The sequence below is a fragment of the Limulus polyphemus genome, unplaced genomic scaffold (genome assembly GCF_000517525.1).
Source record: "Limulus polyphemus unplaced genomic scaffold, Limulus_polyphemus-2.1.2 Scaffold888, whole genome shotgun sequence".
Classification (NCBI taxonomy): domain Eukaryota; kingdom Metazoa; phylum Arthropoda; class Merostomata; order Xiphosura; family Limulidae; genus Limulus; species Limulus polyphemus.
In genome coordinates this window covers 62,828-84,454 of record NW_013666498.1, presented here as the reverse complement: position 1 = coordinate 84,454, position 21,627 = coordinate 62,828, and the positions used below count along the sequence as shown (strand labels likewise).

The 21,627-nt window shown below is 31.9% G+C and overlaps 1 protein-coding gene and 1 long non-coding RNA gene across 2 annotated transcripts in view; one reads left to right on the top strand and one right to left on the bottom strand.

Annotated features, from left to right (window-relative positions):
* Nucleotides 1-335: 335 nt before the first annotated feature.
* LOC111086166 lies at nt 336-10,856 on the top strand. Its single transcript, XR_002610906.1, has 4 exons — nt 336-1,067; nt 7,998-8,071; nt 10,397-10,549; nt 10,748-10,856. It is a non-coding gene; the product is annotated as an uncharacterized LOC111086166 (long non-coding RNA).
* LOC106461051 (sodium channel protein para-like) overlaps nt 1,563-21,627 on the bottom strand; it is a 79,530-nt gene continuing 59,465 nt past the window's right edge. Inside the window, exons 14-21 of the mRNA XM_022387876.1 lie at nt 17,162-17,335; nt 16,189-16,311; nt 10,679-10,942; nt 8,823-8,876; nt 7,976-8,116; nt 7,581-7,688; nt 6,973-7,243; nt 1,563-3,096 (exon numbers count right to left, since the gene is read on the bottom strand). Coding sequence (XP_022243584.1) covers nt 2,069-3,096; nt 6,973-7,243; nt 7,581-7,688; nt 7,976-8,116; nt 8,823-8,876; nt 10,679-10,942; nt 16,189-16,311; nt 17,162-17,335 — 2,163 coding nt within the window. The 3' untranslated portion in view covers nt 1,563-2,068. The remainder of the gene's footprint in view (nt 3,097-6,972; nt 7,244-7,580; nt 7,689-7,975; nt 8,117-8,822; nt 8,877-10,678; nt 10,943-16,188; nt 16,312-17,161; nt 17,336-21,627) is intronic.

The following is a 21,627-nucleotide window of genomic DNA, read 5'->3' as shown; positions in this document are numbered from 1 at the left end:
TTTGCAAGTCTGATGTTTCCTGATTTTTTAGTTTAGTATATAATTGTTTAGTTCTTTTTCTATAACCAGAGTCTATAGATGGAAATTTTGCCTACAAGTGACAGCCAAAGAATAAATATTTACTATGAAAATTGGTTCACCTGTAATGGAATTACCACAGGGTGTACTTTCAGAAATAATCCTGAATGTTATCACACTCCTACTTTTCCACGTATATCGTATTCTATGTAGGCTCACCTGTGCAGTTTTGCTCAGTTTAAGATAGTTATTCCTACTTTGCATCCTTTTTGTTAATTTGAGTGCTATCTTTAAACAATTTCTGTGCAGTATGTTAATTTATCATTATGAGATGTATTGAATATTAAAATATAATATTGTTTATTATAATAAAAAAGTTTAATTGCTGTGTGACAAAAACCATCTGCAAACATTGTAAATCCATGTGTAAATTATCAAAATTTATTCAATGTTGTATGTACAGCACACATTTTACAAACTGTGAAGTTCAAAATGTATTACAAAGTAAAAACACCCTGAAAAGGCTGATTCAGGTAAAGAACTGGAAAGAAAGTATAATGTAGGACTTGTTTCTTTTTTCAGTACATTATTTTGCTGATTTTTCTGTGTTTCTGACCATTTCTTACAAGGTTTGGATGAAATAAGTTAAAAATGAAACCTCAATTCAACATTTAAAAGATAATGTTACAGCATGTTTCTTTCCTAAATGAAAGAAAAACTAGGATTAACATAATCAGTCTGGTAGTATTGATTAATACAACAGGTGTAGTCAGAGCTATCAGGCACAGTAAAATTAGAAAGAATAATCAGCTTTTCAGAGATTCTGAGAAGTAACCCAAACATTGCAGGATTTCAAATGTCCACTTTTAGTAATGAAGCAAACACAAATCATCATATATACTTGAGAAAATCATTGCAGATGCATGATGTGTCCCATGGAAACTGACAACATATAAAGGCACATGAGAAAGAAAATGGCCCTTGTGAAGCAATCCTGCAACCATCTTTCACCTGAGACCACTTTAGTATCACTTCACTCCCATAACAGGGTAAGGGAGCAACTTTTGGAAATACTTTTTTCTTTATATAGATAGCTATTTCTTTATTTTAATAGATATACATATTTCAATGTGGTGGGACAGACCTCAGTATTAGGGGTTGGATAGAACAATTTATAAAACAAGTCCCAGATTCTTTTTTGGGTTAGCGAAACAAAGCAATGGATGTTATAGGTAATAAATCAAATGTAATGATATTCACAAATGCCAGTTATCCTTTCTATAAGTTTTACACTTTCTTTAGTTATGCATCATGTTACTACAATTAGGAAGACAGTTAATATAATAATGAATTACTATACTGTTGGGATTGTTAAGTATGAAAGAAAAAACTTTATTAAAAGTAGAATGAATGTCAACTTGCTCAATATCCTTTTATGTTTTATAAAGAAAATAAAAAATTTTATACAATACCTTTAAGAATCAAACTTTTTTTAAAAAAATAAATAAAATTATATATTATGAAGAATAATGACAGGAGTAAAATATAACTATATAATATTAAAGTCTAGCTGAGCAACTTAGTACATTATAAAAAATAAATACAGTTAAAAGGACAGATGTTTGAATTGGGATGGAATGTAATTAGATAAATGATATTTATAAGTAACAACCCTGTACAATAACATTAATCTCAACGAGCATCATATGATTATGACATAACTGCTTATCGTTACAGCACAGGAATCCTGTGAAACATACCTTGTGTCAGTCCTGAAACAAAACAATGTCTCAAAATTTCAACAAATAACAGAGGGTTTGACTCCTAAGATTTGCATAGGTACACCATAAAGATGTGAAAATTTAAACTAATATTCATTAGAAAAATAACATGGAAACCATTATCATTCTAAGTAACCAGTGTATTGTAAGCAGAATGGTCTGGTCTCTTTTGCTTACAGAATACAAAAATATAGCTTGATACTGATGGAGTTCATCACTTGGCTGCTTGTACATCAGAAATTTGTTTCTAATACGAAATGTAGTGCTTATCACACATCTATGGGATGACTACATTCACTAGATGACTGTGAACAAAAAACAACTTCAGAGTCATTACTTTCAACATTAATGGCTGTTTTTTCTGAATGTAATAGTCTTCTTTCTTTAAAGAGTCTTAATGCTTGTTGAATCACGTGTGCACAGTACTCCTCCCGTTGCCTCCACAAAGTACTGCTGATTGGGTGAAACTTTCTGTTGTCTTTAGCTGGAACAACTTCTGCTAGCTCTACAGTTTCATCAATGACATGGCCCTTTGTAGCAAAGAATTCTTTAGTGAGTGCATCTAGAATATCAACACAGAACACCTGTTCTCCCTCACAGATAGGAATATCCATGCAAATAATTTTGTACTTATTAGGCTTAGGTTGTCTAAGAGGAAACTCAAGGGCATCCATAAAGTTTGATAACTTCTCATATGGAATATACTGTGAGCCTTGAGGATCAAATTTCTGCCATATTTCATAATACATGTCATAGTCATCATCAGTCAAGCCTTCTTCAACTTCTTCCTGGGCTTGACTATAATTCTCCAGAATAACAGCTATATACATATTTATGATAATTAAAAAACTGATAATTAGATAAGAAATAAGGTATGCAACTGCAATATTCCTACTTCCACAATCTCCTTCTGAAATGTCACTAGGAAGCTCACAATCACTCTCATCCATTATGGCTGACAAAATACCATCCCAACCAGCTGATGTGGACATTTGAAAAAGAATAATCATTGATTGACCAAAGGTTTCAAAGTTGAAGTTTTCATCAATTCCATAACGATGTTTCACATTCATAAAAAAGGCCATGCCAAAGATGGCATAAATAAACATGACAAGAAAAAGAAGAAGACAGATATTGAAGAGGGCAGGTAACGACATGGCTAAGGCAAAAAGTAGGGTCCGAATACCTCGAGCTCCTTTCACTAGCCTCAGCACTCTACCTACTTTAACAACTCTGACAACACGTAGGAGGGTAGGGGAAACAAAATAAGCAGCAATCAGATCCTTGAGACCAACACCTGAATAGAAAATAGATAAAGAAAAAATATTATTAATGTTTTTACTTTGAAAGCTGTTCAGAGAGAAATGTTTCGAAAATGTAATAATTTAATAAATTCAGTAACTATTATAATAACAGAGATTTCTTAAAAAAATATATTAAAAACAAACATGAAAAATATCCAAGCAGTTATTAGATATTATGTTCCTCAAATGCATTTTTGCATATGGCAAATATTCCATTGGGTAATACAGGTCCAAAGTCACTGTCTAGAGATTCTTAATGAACCTTTCTTGAAGTTAGTATGCGACATGTTTAAATAATAGTACTTTAGTCACCAGCAGAAACCTTGGTGTATGTCTATATTAAAACACAAAGAAAAACATTCCTTAAACTTCAAAAATGTCAAAAAAAGAAATTCATAATCAGTGATGCTATGATTGTTTCTCTTTGCTTATAACTATTGTGATTTGTTCAAACCTAATAAATTATTTCTTTGTTTCAATGAGCTATCTGTTTTGTCTGCTAAGTTGATCAAATCCTAAGTTCTAGCATTGTTAGTCCTCAGATATACAACTGAATCTATTGCCGGACTTTTTGAATTAAAACTGTATTCTGAACTTGTGGTATGTTAAGACAGTTTGCAGTATCTATAGTTCACAATCATTGTTTTATTTCTGTGCCAGACAAGAATTTGTATATAGAAGGTTGAGTACATTATATTAAAACAATTTTGAATATGCAAATCAATAAGTCACATGACATCCACAGCTGATGTAAAGTTGCAGTAGAATGATATGTATCAGAACAACATATTGACATCGCTTGACTTTTGGTAGGTAGTGTCGTGCCACTGAAAATTGAGATTTTTTTGGAAAGGAAATATTCATACACTCAGATCATAAAGATTTGAAAATTCAGGGATATCTCTTATACTTAATGTAAGGGAAAACAAAGGAATATTGATCAACTTGGAGCACATGGCCCATACAGAAAGGCCATACAAGTCATACCCTAACCATGGTAGACAAAGTGTAGCATCTTGTAAAGGGTAAGAATCCATGAGCACAAATTTCAGTAGTATTAAAAGCTGTCCACATGTCCTAGGCAATGGTAAACAACATAATTAAGAAGGATGTCTGTTTGGAAAAGTGTCACAAGTTGCTTCCACAACATGTCCCTTCATCCATTGCATAACTTGAGCAGCTGGAGAATGAAACATACCAGTCAAGCTGCCAGATGCAGTACCTATGTATTTCTGTGATCAAACTGTTGAAAAAGGCACTGAAAACCATCCTCCTTCTATAAAAGTTGGCTTATGGAAAGCAAAGAAGGAGTTGGGGTGTGCTTCGTACATGAAAGCTTTACATCAGGTCACTTTGCAATAGAAACTACGCTGCAGGGGTATTGTAAAAATTGCATAGACGTCAGTTTGAGAATGACTGGACACGGCAACATGAAATATATGATGTAGTGAGTCTCCCAAATTGTTTTAATATAATGTGCTCAGTCTCTGTTAAATAAATAAATAATAATTATTAAAAGGCCATAAAAAACACACTTATAGCTTACTTCTTTAACATTGTTTATAACCTTAATAAATTAATTGTCTTAATTTTACAGTAAAATAATTTTATAAGATTACCTAAAAACAATCTTATTCATAGTATTTTTATTAAGAAAACCAGTACTCACAATGTGAACTGTGGTAAATCTACAAATTATATTATTTTTATATTACACTGTAAAATCCAAGAGAGAGTTAAAATATTGTATTCTTTCTTGTAAAGTTTATTGATATACAAATCTATAACCTCTGTAGTGTGTATTACTATTGTGTTCTAGAAAATATGAGAGTAACACCTTGTGGTTATTTAAGATACCTACTAGTATTTGGAAAGAAAGGAGTGTGGATTAATACAGGAATGAAGAAACATGGTCAGTGTAGTTTTCTCAATTACCACAGTTTACTTATTTAATGGATGGACATTCTACTCTCATTATTAGAATATGTTATGAAACATAATAGCCTCTTTCATACTGTTTTTTTTTTCTTTAGGTTGTTCATCATACAGTTGGCCCAAGTTCTCAGTTTCTATTATTTTTCTGTACCAAAATAAAAAACACATTACTTGGCTCTATCAAGTTATAATACTTAACATGATATGATTAACAACAGCTGACATTGTCAAAGCCACAGTTTTCAGCTGGTTGTAATTATGGATTTTATTGCTCGGTGTAGATATACATATTTTGGCACTGGTTGCTTATGTGAACTGTAAAAGAATGTGTAAGTTATAAAATGTTAGAAAAAAATATAGCTCAAGACGTTTCAAATACTAGTAAGTTTAACATCTTCCATGTTTTTGTTTTGTTGTTGTTACTGGGATAACGGCCAAAAACACTGCTGATGGTGACAATATATAACTGGTGACCCAAGGTAGAGTGGTCATAGATGCTTTTTGCTGTTACTAATAAAGATGTTACTAATTGTAAGTTTTGTAGAAAATTCTAGCAACTCTTGTGGTTGAAGTTATTATATCATTGTTATGGGTAGAATACATTTAATGTTTCATCACATACACGTTTTGTATATATATATATATAACATTTTCGTAAACTTTCTATTTTTAAGTAAAATAACCATTTTAATTTAGACAATAAAACTTTATTTTTATCACGTTAAAAATTGGAATTAGGCAAGTAAAATATTATCTCATTCAGTGCAGTACTTATTGATTTTTAAGTGTGTGACCACATTATTTTGAAGGTATATTAATAATATGGTCACACACACTAAAGACAAGATTCAAGAATTTGTGAACCATCTGAACAGATAAATCCAGTGATAGTTAAACAATGGAAACAGAAGGTAGTAAACTCCCATTCTTAGATGTGATGGTTACTAAGATACAAATCACTGCCTAATTTAAAGAATCAACAAAATTTGTAATAATTAAGATGCCAAAAAAGGAAGGAGAAAAATATGTATCCAGAACCCTCAATGGAAATGGATACCAAGGACACTTGATAAAGAAGATAAATACCAAGAATACACAGGAATATAATTACAGACATATAACCATATTCCCCTTATATCAAAGGTTTCTCTGAAAACATACAAAATAAAGTTAGAACAGTATTCAGAAGCCACAAAATAATATAATCACAGTTAGTACACAACAAACCACCTTAAGACCATTGGAGAGGAAACACACCATTTACAGCAACCCATGTGAATGTGGATTCCAATACATTTGAGAAACAACGATCAACAAAAGTTAAAATTCAGAAATGTAAAAGACATACAACATTCTATGATACAAAACTATCTGCAATAGCTCATCAAGTCACAGAAGAAGACCATACAATAAATTGGAATGATACTAAGGTAATGAGATATGAACCACACATGAGAAAATTATAAAAAAAAAACCTTCTATATCCACCAACCTGGTAACACACAACAGCCAGCCTATCACAGAAGTAAAAAAAACCTGGATACCCCTCTTGGAAACATTAAAATAAGTTAGATGATTAAAGTCCTATTGGCAATCAAAGTGTTGCATATAATCTAGTTAGTAATTAGTATTTACCAATTAAAAAGTAAAAGAAGTACCTAATTAGAGTTAGGTGATTGTATAGACTACTAAAAATGACAATGAATCATTCAATGCAATTGCGTTAAAATGAAAATATGTGAAAAGTGTATGAGGACACAATACGTGTCTCCTTAGAAAAAAAAAAACATTTGATAATAAAAGTATGTGCGAGATAATAAAATTTTGTGTCTTTGATATAATGTTCACTTTTTCAATAAAGGCATCTTCAATGACAGAAGACAATGTGTGAAAATCTGTGGTTTAGCCTAAAATCATTTTAAGATGATACTTACCTATTACTGATAGTATTACTACAACAAAATCAAATATGTTCCATGGTTCTTTGAAGTAATGCAATCGCAGGGCAAAAATCTTGAGAACACATTCAGCAGTGAAGACAGCAATAAAGAAAATGTTTAGTCTCTCTACAATGAGCTCAAACATTTCTGCTTGTCTGTAATGTTCTAAACTCATCACAATCATATTTAGCATGATGAAAATCATGATGGCCATATCAAACCTTGCATTGGTGATCAGGTCAAATGCAATAGCCTGAGGTTTAAACTGTAATAATAATAAAAGAATATAATTAATGATGAGAATAACACTATTGGCTTAAAATTAAATATTTAATCACAAAACTAGAATTTGAGTCATGGCACCATGAACTAATGAAAAATGGATTACAAAATTTACTTTATATGATGATCAGTAGTACTTCTGAAGTTGTACTAAAATTTATTAACAGTGAACTTTACCTCGATTCCAAAGTACACCTGTTTTATTGTAAAACTAATTTTACATTATGGTTCTTGGAAACATCTTTATTTGTTAGGGAATTGCATTTAAAATGTAAATAATTCAAGAAATGGAAATTTATTTTGAAATGGTAATTTCTTACACGAGGGCGAGGTATGGCTTTTATTGGTTTTCTTGAACCCATTTTCTTCATGGCATTGTAATACTTTTTCTGGTCTTCAGTCATAAACATTTCAAGAGATCCTCCTGTGTACAATATAAAAAAATATCCTAGTAAGACACCAGTAAACATAAATGTGTATGATTTCAATTTAATTACATTACTTTTTCTAACTTAAAAATTGCATTCACAGTTTTGATGATATGTAAGCAAGTCCTAAAATTGCTCGTAACTTCACATTTCTCATTTTAAACGTTGTATTGGATTTTATACTACTAAACTAAAACAACAGGCAAAACATATTTTCATACACATAATAATCTTTACAAGATATATTATTTTCCAAGGAATCTGTTAATGAGTAGTGAGGAACTTATCTTTTTCTTTTGTTCATTGAAGTTGTCAATTATGACTCCAATGAAGAGATTCAGAGTGAAAAATGAACCGAAGATGATGAAAAAGACAAAGTAAAGGTACATGTAGATATTTATTTCATCTTCAGGTTGTTCTCCTTTACTCTAGTAAACAAATAACTTGTTTGATTAAAATATAGAAACTTCAATTTTCAATATCATACTACAAGTTCTAGTGTTGTTCTTGTTATTTTGTTTTAAAAACATGCTTTACACGCACTCGGTCATTTAGCTTTATCATTTTATTGCAAATATATATATATATATATATATATACATACTAGCTCACCTTTATACATATAGAAGTGCAAGTTTATCTTAAGTTTTACTTACAACATGTTTATGTTTAGTATGCAATAAACTATTTAGCTTTTTAAATAATTATGTCAAAAGCCTTATTTTGTCTTAAATAGAGCAATAACATTATAGCAGCATGAATAACTATTTTTCAAGAATCACTTAATTTTATACTTATAAATTTCGAGTACTATAGAATAACTTTAATGTAAAAGTTACATATTTAAACTATGTGCAAGCAATGCACAAGTTAAATCTTATTTCACTTAAAAGTAAATACTGTGATCTAGGTATCGTACATCAATAATAATAGCATCCAATCAAGTGATTTGTTAATGTATTTAAACACAATTTATCTGTGACTTATATTCTTAAATTGATAAAAATTCAGAGCAAATTTTTAAGTTATGATTTAATAATTTAATCAATATTTCCAAGTATGTTTCCCTCAATAAAAGCACTTGTCAGGTCCTAAACTTTTATGGTATAAGCATTTTTTTTTAAGTGTACTTACATTTTTTGAATCAATAGCACTATTCATTATGCCTGTCCAGCCCTTGAAAGTAGCCTGAAAACAAATCATAAGAAATAAAATTTGTGTGAAATATCCTATGTCTTACTTCTTTTCGACTGGATAACACTATACACTTGTTTTCATTACTGATAAATAAGCTGGTGTGTTCTAAGAGTAAAAAAAAAATATTATATCAAGAAGTTCTAGGTTAGGGAAAATTCGTATATTGTAGATAATATGTTTAGTATAAAGAGCAGCTGTAAATACCGATTTAGTAAAAAAACTATAATAATAACTGGTAACTTATAAACTAACATAATATAGTATAATTTTATGTTGTATTAAAACTACATAAGTATATGGACTTAGAATATACATGTGTGATTGAAAAAAATCATCAAATTTTACCTGTCTCTAAATGTTTTTTTAATTTGCTTGTAAGTGGGAAAGTCATAAACTTGTATTACTCCTCTAACTTAGACAATAATTGCATGCCACAGAAATTGTGCAGTAGGTTTTACTTGGCTCTATTTCTGTGTCATAGAAGTTAGTATAAATTGGGAGGTTTATCTCCATTAAATATATCAAACGAGAATGATTATTGATGCAGGAAGTCTAAAAACTAGGAATACACGGGTACTCGGCCAGATATCTGGCCCCGGCCACGTATTGGGCTATCCAGTAATACTTGGATTCGACCTAGTGTTAAAAGGTAGACATCTAAGACCTAATCTTTGTGGCAACTAATGCAGTACTGAAAGTTACAGTCAATAATTGATTTAGTTAAAAAAAACATATTCTGAAAAACAAAGACTGACCACCCTGTGAAAGTCGGGGGATTCAGGAAACAATAGGGGTTAATAAGAGGCATGGCTTGAAAAGTGGATTTCTGGGGAAGGTGGTGGTTTTGAGAACAATAGGGGTTAGGGTTTAAGAAGTTGGGGCTAGACATTGAAAGTTTAAAATAAAACTTGAATGTTCTGTTAGTGATTATTCGGTTAAATGTAATAAATGTCAATTTTGTTGTTGTTTCTAATTTTTGTATATATTTGGTGGGACTCAGTCCCAGTTGACACCCGGCCCAAGCTTAGTGACCGGGTTCCTGGACCTGGTATTTGGCCAAATTTTACTATTCGTGCATCCCTATTAAAAACTGTAGAGTACTGCACTAGGACCTTTGTCTGATATAACAGTAATCATTATTCTACTTCACATCTTCATATTATGCAGAGATACTTTTGTACAGCTCCAACAGCCAAAAACTTCAAAACCAAATATAGAGTCTGAGCAGTACAAGTGAAAGACTCCAGTGCTACAACATATATAAGAATAGAGATTGTGATTCTTCAATCACTGGTGTTTGCTTCTTTTTATTTTGTTGTCTGTAATGATTTTATTTTATTCACAACATTTCTGGAACCTGCTGTATTGCAGACTCTTTGATTTTTTTCTGTTGCAAATCAGTGTTTGTGTATGTATACTACAGACTAAGTTATTACATTACATTTTGGTGCTGTGACCAAACGATTTTTTATTGTGGAATTTATTTAAACATGCTCCTCTTTTTTTTTTAGTTTCACTCTCTGGTTCTGTAAGGTGCACATTTTGGGATCACACAGAACTTGTTTTGGAAAGAAGGAAGCCATGGTTGAGCTAGGAGCTTGATTCAAGAGTGTGGCAAAGACTAGAAGAGGCCGTTTCCTGGGCCAAGAGTTTTACTGGCCATGGTGAGAGCTATGTTTATGTGATAAACTGATAGAAAAAAATTAAAGATTAAATCACTCTTTGATAAATGTTTTGATTAGTTGAAAAGCCTAAAGTAAAGTTCTAAGGTAAAGTAATCCTTCTCTACTTACTACTTGAAAAAGGGAAAGATAGGCATTCAGTACATTGTCAAAATTGATCAATGGGTTTTCCCATGTCAGGTTCTTTGCTTTACAAATATCAGCTGTGGGTACATAGGAGCTGTTTACTCTGATTCCATTGGCATCTACACAATGATAGAACTTCCCAGCAAACATCTGAACTCCCATGATGGAAAAAATAAGCCAGAAAATCAAACAAACCAGCAACACGTTGAAAATGGCAGGAATCGCTTGAATCAGAGCATTTACAACGACCTAGCAATAGTCAAACATATATTATTTATATACACTGTAAAAAAATTATAAAGAGAAAATTAGGAATGTTAAACTTTTAAAAATTCTGGTAACAGACTTGCAGACTTTTTTAATTTTTGAAAGTTTTTTGCACATTCATATTATAGTCTTATTTTAAAAGATACTTTTCTGTTAACTCCATAATCAACTATAACTTTAAATGACATTGATATATGAGCTTAAAAAGAACAATAGTATTTCAATAATTGTTTTTGCTGATTAAATATATATTATAATATGAAACATATTCACACTTCTGCTTTATTCATTAGTGTTATTGAAGGTGCTTAACAAAAATTAGTCCTGTTTAGTTTCATCCAGAAGATTTAAAATATATAAATAAACTTTAAATAAACAGAATTTTAAATTGATAAATAACAAAAATAATAAACTTCACAAAGTAATGTCATTAAAAAATATGCAAAGAATGACAAAAAATTTGAATATTAAGAAGGTGAACTGATATTGTTATATGCTAAACATGTAGTTTCTCATACTCTTAAACAATAAGATAAAAAGGGCAACACACAAGAAAAAGAAATGTAGTTAGGTCAATATAGAGAAAAATGTAATGAAACTTCCTTAGTACAGAGACTGTACCGTGTAAGAAATTGTACAATAGTGCATCTTGTTTAATGTTCCACTCATGCAAAACAGAAATAGCAGATAAGGCATCAGTACAATAATTAGTTGTTCAAGCTTGAACATCAAAATACAAAAGGTTAAACCATCTTAGAGAGCTCTGTAGATGGAGAAGCTTATAACATGCAGAAGGAACAGAAGAAACAATATCTTACCATACAAAAACACTGAACCAGCAAAGAAAAGTTAAATTTTGAGAAAGAATCTGGTTATTTGACTATTAGTTATATGAAATAATGGCTTGCATTTATTGAAAGAACATAAGAAAGGTTATATAAATACTCAAAATAATACAATAAAAAACACTCATTAACCCTTAATCCACTGGAGGTCTTATTATCTGGAGAAAATAACAATACATTTAACCGACCAAATTGAATGCTATGCTATGCCATAATAATAAACTCTCAAAGAAACATTTATTTAACAAAAATGGTTTTAAACCATACCTATATTTCGTACTGTTTTGGTAAACGTTTTTTCAGGTTTTACTAATATTTTCATACAAATGTACCAAATATCAGTAAAATTACATGAAGAAATGTGGGCCTAACTTGTATCACATTTGTTTTTGGAAAGAAATTGTCCAATTCCATAAAAACACTAACAACTTAAGTTCGGTGTAATTTCTTTTAGTCTTATTTTCTGCCTTTCGTAAGCATGAGAATTCGATATGAAATTTATCAATACAAGAACTCCTTCTAGAGATATGACTTATTTAGTTTTAAATTTTATGTATTTTTCAAATAATATTTGCTTTTATTTGTATTTACATTTAGTAGTTCTTCAAAGGCCAAGAAACCATGTTAAAAAACAAATTTAGCAAGTCTTAAAAGTCAAAAATTAAGTTTGAAATATGAATTGTTCTTATAGCAGGTGCTTCTTATACTCTTTTTTTAATTGTTAATTTAAATTTTACTAAAATTGTTTAATTTAATTAAGTGGTTTTGTAATGTAAAGTTTTACAGCAAGTCAAACTAACTGCATGACCTGGTGGGGAAGGGGTTAATATATTTTTTCATCTACCATACAACACAACAAGAAATACTGATCAATACAATTCATCCAATCTTTAAACAAGACTGTTAGACAAATAAACGTAAAAAACTAATTTTAGTAAAATTGTTTAATTTAATTAAGTGGTTTCGTAATGTAAAGTACTACAGCAAGTGAAACTGACTGCATGACCTGGTGGGGAAGGGGTTAATATATTTTTTCATGTACCATACAACACAACAAGAAATACTGATCAATACAATTCATCCAATCTTTACACAAGACTGTTAGACAAATAAACGTAAAAAACCAAAATACATTTCAACAGGATAATTATTAATTTTCAATATAATTAAAATTTATCTAACCTGTATTTGAAATGCATTCATTAAGTACACATTGTAAATTATGCATATATAAAATTAAATATTCTAAAAAGGGTGGAGTTCCAACAATACCTTTACTGATTTAACCTGAGAATGAAATTATTAGACAAAAATATACAACTCAAACTCAATATAACTTAGTTCAGCCATATCTACAGATGACATTGATAATGTAAATATAAGCTACACACTACCAAACACATACTAAAACTTTATATTACTACCATTGGATATAATAAAAATCTATAATCTATGATATAATATAATGCAAATGTGTGGCAGTCCATTCATAACCTCCATAATCATTTGGCTGTTTAATGAATTGCAGTTTCTATTAAAGCAGCCTTATCAATTTTAAGAAAATAATTACAAGTTGCTTCTGTAGGTCATCTGGAGTCTAGCATTGATTCTATTATTGTCCTTATTTAGTTTATCATAAAAAAATATCAAATAAAGATATGAAATTATAACCAAGTTTAGTTCCATGAACATTTTTACATCTGATACACACAGGAGAGAGCTCATGCAATCTGGTGAAGAAATAAATGGTTTTGTATATTGTTTTAGCTTCTGGGTCCAGGAGTAGGAATTAAAAAATTGCTTTACATATTAATTTAGGTATTTATATCTTTTCACATTAAACTAACCAATACTTATTCAGGAATAACTATACCTATTTTAAGCACAATTCTACACAGTATTATGCTTTACTGACTCCAAAACATTCTGGACTGATCTTTGTAAAGAAAATCTCTGACAGCTGTCTACCTAATGCACATTAGGTAAATATTTCTTTAAACAAAGTAATGTTTACTATTCTGAATAGTAAGACCATATTATGATTCCAATATATGGTTTATTACATGTATTATTTGTGAATTTAACGATCTTTAGTATATCACCAATATTTTGTATTCATTGATTTGTTGATAAACAATTTTAAATTCAACTTCTACATAATGTATGTTTTTTCCAAGATTTTCTCAACAAATCAGTTCTTGTATATGTTTTGATAAAGTAGCCTAAGTGAATTCAGAGAAATGATTTAGTATCACAAATAACTTTTTGATAAAAAAGACAACGTAAGACCTAAAAATATATACTTTACTTGAAAAACATTAAGAACACTCTATTCTATCTATGTTTCTATGACTACAGTTTAAATCTACACAATATTCTATACTGTCATGCAACACGGAACAATACATGTACAAAAGTATTAGTCTGAGCTTACCTCATAGCTGCCAAACTGGAAGTACCAATGACTTGCTGAAGAACATGATGAAAAATACTTACCCTGACATTCAACCAATTATAAGCAGTGAGGTTCAATAGAATCTTTCACAGGCAAAATACTGTACAAGATTACACAACTCTCTATGCTTCTGATCAAAACATAAAAATTTTCTGAAACAAAATATAACATGCAAAAAAAAAATTAAATAACAATCTACAAACTAGTATACAAAAAACGTTCTTGGACTGCCATGCATTTGATAAATAAATAATAAAGTAATGAAATATTTGTTAAGTTATCTTTAATTACTCTTATAGATGCAAAGAAAAAGTGGTGCAATCTAACAAAACTGATTGCATTTGGAAAAATGATAATGTTCTTCCTTCTACAACAGTTTACATTGTACTTTTAGGTGGAATGAATTTTTAATAAAACGTATAAAAGTCAACAAACTTGAACTTGGACGTTAGATACAAGTTTTTTTTACTCTCATGAAAACTTAGCAAAAATTAACAAATTTTTAAAAGATTGTGTCACTTTTCCTTTATATCCAGTTCAGTGTAGCCAACTCGAATAAACTAATAACATTAAGCAAATCAATATGTCTTATTTTTTTTCTATTTTTAGCAGTAGGCCAATTTCTAAAAAAGCAGTTAACCCACAAATTACTAACTTGTTTTTATACTGTATATAATTGGTGGGGTCCATTTATTGTATTCTATAAAGTACTTTTATGGGTTTTTCTCATTACAACACTCAGTATAAATAACTTTCTAAAAGAAAGTAGATGAAATAACTCATTTTGTACATAATTAACAGAGGGAATCACATCAGTAATTAATGGGATTAATTGTAAAATTGATGGTATTTTTGTTTAAATTTTTTATGTGACTCATATGTCATGAGAAAACCTTTAACTAACAAAGTCATTGACCCACATAAATATTTGGTGAATAAACAGCATAAAAAGATATCTTTAAAAGATGATCTGTAATTCTAGGGTTAACTCCAAACAAAAAGAAACACTATAACTAACTACAGTGGGTACTACTACTTTATAATGGTCATTCTATTAACAAAAGGATACAAAACTACTCTGCATCTAAAGCTCATTACAGCTGCAATGCAATTCTATGTTTAGTGAAACTGCAAGCTCTCTTTGAATGACTTTAAAACTTACCTTATTCATTGAGAGCATGAAAGGGCTCTCAAAGGTCTCAGAGCATGCAGGGTTCACATAGTCTTGATGGCTTGGATCTTTCCTACCCCTGCTACTGTAGTTATAAGATTGCTCACAGACACCTGGCAGGGTAGAAAGTCACGTCCTTTAAAGCCTTTTATTGGTACTTACTCTAACAGTCTTTAGTGTGAAGCAAAAGAGGAAGAAGCACTGTAAGCCCCAAATGTAACAAACTCTGTCCCGTCAAATGCCACACAACAACTGCTGGCTAACATCATGAGAAGAAATGTATATTGGAGAGTACCAATAGATGTAAAATTTAGGTATGTTTCAGCATATATCTTTATAAAAATGAGTTATAAATTAGTTTAAAATATAGTAAATACTCAATTTACACTATACCTGCAATTGACGTAAAAAAAGCAGGTTGTTTGTGTGGCAGAAGCAGGCATAAGTAGCAGGTTTTTTTATCCCTGAATGAGAGATTTGGTCAACAGCTAGCTCAACTAAATAAGATATTATCAGCAAAGTCACATTAAATACTACAGACAAACAAGCACAACATCCATGATAAGTGGCTCCATTACAAAAGTAGTCAACAGAGAAAGCCAATTGTGTGAGTGTGTAGCCCAGCTTCACAAAGCATGCAATTTTTATGGCAATTTCCAAGGTATCTGCAAGCTGGGTTTTGCACAAGTTGGTCCTCCATTGACTACATAACTTTTGCAAGTAATAGACATCAATCATGACTGGTGGAGTTACTTACTCTCATCCCCTCCAGCCGTGACATGGCCCGCAGAGGGCGAAGGGCCCGCAAGGTACGCATTGTTTTAAATGCAGGAATGTTGTCATAGCCTGCTAAACCGACAGCCAGATTAAACATGGACACCTGAGATGTGTTGAATCAAGGAGGAGTAGCAATAGGCAGCAAGAGAAAAAAAGAAGACCAAATGAATTAGTTTGTTGCTGGTAGTGGGTATTAGAACTGAGAAAAAGGAGTTAAAACGTCACTTTTTTTGTTGTCAATAAATGGCACTCCACATTTAATGTGCAAACCAGGCTGTGAATCACATTTTGTTATAATCCTTAACTTTAAAAAATTAAATAGTTTCATTTCGAAAGTTTGGCTGTTTTATTTCTATTGACTAAGTTTTATGTATGAAAATATATTGACAAATTACTGAATACGACAGCTGTTTCTTTAAAGCACATTTCTGTTCCATATAAAATACATGTAATGTGTGTCTTCAAAGAAGCACTTAAATTTGCATTATTTTTCTTACTTGCAATAGATTGTACACACAATTGATCACAATTAATAAAGTAAAATTTAAGGTAGTTACAACAAGCTACTTAAACAGGGAAAATATGTTTTTAAGTTTAACATTGTGTTCACATCTTTACAGGAACTAATACTTAACTGAAACTTTAATCATAAAATGTGTAAATATAAATCTCATAAAACTATATAAACAAGTTAAAACCAAGAAGTAAGTTCATTTTATTTTAATGTAACTATTGTAGTAAATACATAAAAGTACATCTATAAAAAATAACAGGTGTAAACACATTAAAATACTTTTCAAATACACAGTCATTTTTTGCCACCTCTAACAATTATTTTAATAATTCATTGTTTACTGTATACATCAGCTCTAATCTAATGTTGACTGAATTGTAAATGTTTTTACTCGTTTTTTTATACCTCAATTAAGAAAGATATCGGCACCATATCTTACCAGAACTATTATAAAATCCAACCAGCACCAAGCATTAGTAAAGTACTTTTTGAAACCAAATGCTAGCCACTTAAGTAACATTTCAAAGAGAAAAATGATTGTAAAAAATTTATCCACAATGACCAAAGCTTCTTTAAGTGCAGGACGGCTCTTCAAATGTACATCTTCTAAAGCCTGTGAAAGAATAAAAAGTAACAGTAAAAACATTTTGAATTAACCAGCAAACTATACAGTAATAGATGTATCAATGACTAGAATTAAAGTAATCCAAATTTCCAATAAGGAATACTTTGGACTTAGCTGGTAAGTGGCAAAGACTCCCATACTCCACTTGAAGGAATGGGGAGTCCAAAGGAATGGAATATTGGAGGAAGTGCAATGGGTGACCACAAAGTCCTATTTTTAAAAACAGGCCGGTCCCAATTTATTCAACCAGGATCAAAGATATGGGCAACTTTCCCAACACTGCTTTACTCATAATAGTCCATGAGTTGGTACAGTCTGGGACAGACTTATTTAAGAAGCAAAACACTTCAAGAAAACCTCTAGCAGTCTTGTGGAACACCTCATCTCAACAGTGGCCATTATAGACCTATAAGGCCATACAGTGCAGATTTATGGATTAGTATACCTGAACAGGCACCATTTGCCACAGATCGGGATCCAACATGTAAAATGTGCCACTGTCATGGAAATAATGAAATAGAAAATTACTCACCCATTCACAGTTGAATTGAGGTGTGTAGGAAGGCAATAGGCAGCACTTGGTAAACTGATAAGTAGGACATGGCCACATGATGAAGATAATGAGAGATGAAGGTGTGTAGTATAGTCCACATGCCAGCCTGAATGACTTCCTCCAATGGATGACAGAAGTGGGCAACCACAGAGAGGGTGAGCTGTCAGATCTGGTGCAAGGATCCCAGGATATGCGTCAGAAATTGGGAGACAAGGAGGAATAAGCCAACCAAAGGGTGTCATGGGGGAATTTCTTTGGTAGAGGAAGGGTTTCAATGGAGAAACAGGTGAGAACAGTAACCAGGGAAGGAACTCATGTGGGCAACTTAGCACTGAAGAACACAAAAAGGATAGATCAGATGATCCAGGTCGGAGCAGGGATACCAATGCGAAATGGAAGGGGGGAAGGTGTGAATGTCATGTCACTTTCAAGATTTGTAAATATCTTGGGGAAAAAACTGTAAGCTGAATACAGGAGAATATGTGCAAATATAAAGGATATGTGAAACGTCAAGGGTGAAAACATCCGACCAACAATAACCATAGGCAGAAAAAGGAGCAAAAGTCAGATCTTCAAGGACAGGTGGTATAAGGTACAGATAGCCAATGGTTCAAAAGGAGTTTGGGTAAGAGCATGGAAAACGACAATAAGGTCCCAATCTAAGGTGTATGAAACAAAAGTGAGAGAACAGGAAAGGAAAATAACTCTATGGGAATGAAAGAAAAGAACAGAAGGTATTGGACAAAGCTGCCTGATACCCAGCAATGGTAGACACAGAAGAACCATTGTCAAACAGCCAGGTACAGAATTCTGAGACATGAGGAATACTAGGACAGGAAGGGAGATAACCATGGCACAGGGACCAACTGCAAAAAAAGAGTCATTCTCTCTGATAAACCAATAAGAATGAAGGACAGACTGAATAGAAAAAAAAAGGCATACTACTCATGTGGAAAGTCCAAACCACCTCTCATGGGACCAGACAAAATCTACACCTGAAGATGGTGTTTGGTGATGACACACAACAACTGAGGTTACCATAGAAGGGAGCAGGAATAAGGAAGTGGTAATGAAGGGCATGACTAAAGGAGGGCAAGGACTAGAAACCACAGCTGCGCAGGCCAGAAAGGTGCAATGAGAAGGACTCAAATGGAGTGGTTTAGATAATGGAAAATGCCTGGGGTATGAGGCAGATAGAAGGATAGGTATAACGGTAAAGGTTGACCAATCCTGACTGAAGGCATCTACCACCAAAGCCAAAAGGATGTGTAACCCAGGGGCCAAAAAAAAAGACAACAACAGCATTGTCGAAATGAATCATGACCATTTTACCTCGTACTAAAGGGAGGAAATGATCCAAAGCTCAATGAACAGCAAGTAGCTCCAGAATATTGATGTTCAGAGTTTATTCAACCAAAGACCAACAACCTGTGATGTCCTGGGAATCCATAGTCACCCCCAAACCATAATCTAAATGCTCGTCCCAAACCTAGAGATCCCAACAACAGAAGAGCCAAGCATGTAGGAAAAAGGCTGAAAAAGACAAACACCAACATGGAAAACATGAATGAATGAGTATCCGTTGAAAACCTTGCAGGGGAATGATGGATAGAAGAAGGATAGAGGAGGTAATGCATGAAGGTGGTGATGGTTAAATGGAGTTTTGAAAATAGGACCAGGAAAATCTCACAATGGTATCAGGGTCAGAACCCCATGTCTGAATCCAAGACTCAAAATTCTATGAGTCCAGAAAAGAAAAGTCTGCATGATGATATGCTAATGAGTAGGAATCTGAGATACAAGGCATTCTGACCCCCAGAATGTGACTGCGCTGTAAACTTATCAGCATGGACCCTGATATCTGGAGAGGGTGGTAAAACAAGGTAATCTGAGGAAGGGACGGCATGCAGAAGGGAAGGAGAGGAATCATAAAACACAGGGGGATACAGAAGAAATGTAACATACCTGTGACACCATATTGACGAATTGCACAGCAAAAGTAGGAGATGGAAAGAGGCTATCCAAATCTTCATCATCCTAACCAGTTTCACCAGGAAAAGGAATATCTGGTCTATATCAGGAGACACAGAAAGCTGCATAATGGACTCCAACTTGCAACGTATTAAAACTGAAACCTCTTTTGCAGAGAGAGAGGAGCCCAAAGCCTGAGAAACAGCAGGTTGAGGTGCAATGGCAGAAGTAACAACATTAGTAGTTGTAATTCAAACTGAGAGTGGAAACTGATAAATAAACCTATTTAGTCACTGTAGAAAAAAAAAGATATAAAACTGGAAACAACAAAAAGAATTGTTTAACAGATCTTAAAATAAAAAAATCAAAGCAAATGTCAGCAAAAATTAGATAATCTCCACAAGTTGAGAACTGAAGATTGGGTTCTACAATATAAGGGGAATCAGCTGGGTCAGAAGGGTGTGTTGCATGTTTAAACACATGAGGGTAGGTGGGAATATCAAGGCTAGTGGAAAGAGAACACTTCACATATAGAGGGCAGCACTGAACAAAAAGAGCTATTATGTGAGAGGGGGTAAAGTATTGTTTCAGAATTACAGATACACCACTAATTTTCCGACACCTTTAGTTCCACAGCCTTGCCGGACCAACAGAGGTCATGTTATAATTATTCAACAATACACCTCTAACCCACTAATTATACTCCCGTGTCTCTAAAGCACCATGGACTGCTAGAAACTGAAATAAAACAAATATTAAATGTAAATTAAATAATTAATGAAATACATTAGTATGGGTATAAATGATACAGGTTTATCAGTACAATAAGAATTTCAAGTGCACTCTCGTAATTTTGTCCAGATTAAAGGAGGTGCCGCACCATTAGTTGCCAGAAAATCGGTGGTGTACTGTACAACCTAATTTCACACTTAAAATTACCAACTGATCTTTCAAATAAAGTTTCTTATTCTCTCCCATTTCTTTATCCACCAACACTTTTATCTTTTTTATAAGTTCTAAAACTATATCACAATGTTTCTGTTCTTTTCTCTTGACAAAAGTAATACCAATGGAGCAGGGATAACACTTAAGAAAATCAACAGCAAAAAAAAAAACAACTAAACCATTTCTTGGACAAATGAAGTTAGCATTTTGAGCATGAACTAACTCTCATTTTACCTTTACCAATCTCAGGATATATCCTCCTGACCAATTTTCAAGACCTTTAAAAATTTTAACAATTTTGAGATTTTTTATGAAAAATTACTTTTTTAATTGGTATAAATACTGGTATACAATTAGCCATATATTTTGTTCTTCACAAGAATGAAAACACTGAAAAATTATAGTATAAATTAATCAAACTCAAAAATGATATTGATATTAGCATTCCTGTATATTTTTGTATCATTACAATTAGAGATGAGAAAGTTATTATGTTTTAGAAGTATATATAAAATTATACATACTTATATAATATTATACAAGAAAATAGTATCTCAAAACTTTATACCACCTCTCATTTCTTACTTTTCTACTGTAGTCTTTAAATATTTATTTACTTTACTTCTAAATTTCAAAACATCAGAAGACTGATTACACAGGCCTGCAAATTTAAACTTCATAAAAGTTGTTTGGGTTTTAATAATAGATTTTCCACAATTCAGCTACACAGATTTCCAAATCAATATTCATTTCTTTCTATCACATAAAGATTTTTTATAAATTGGGAAGAAAAAAAACTACTTACTTAGAT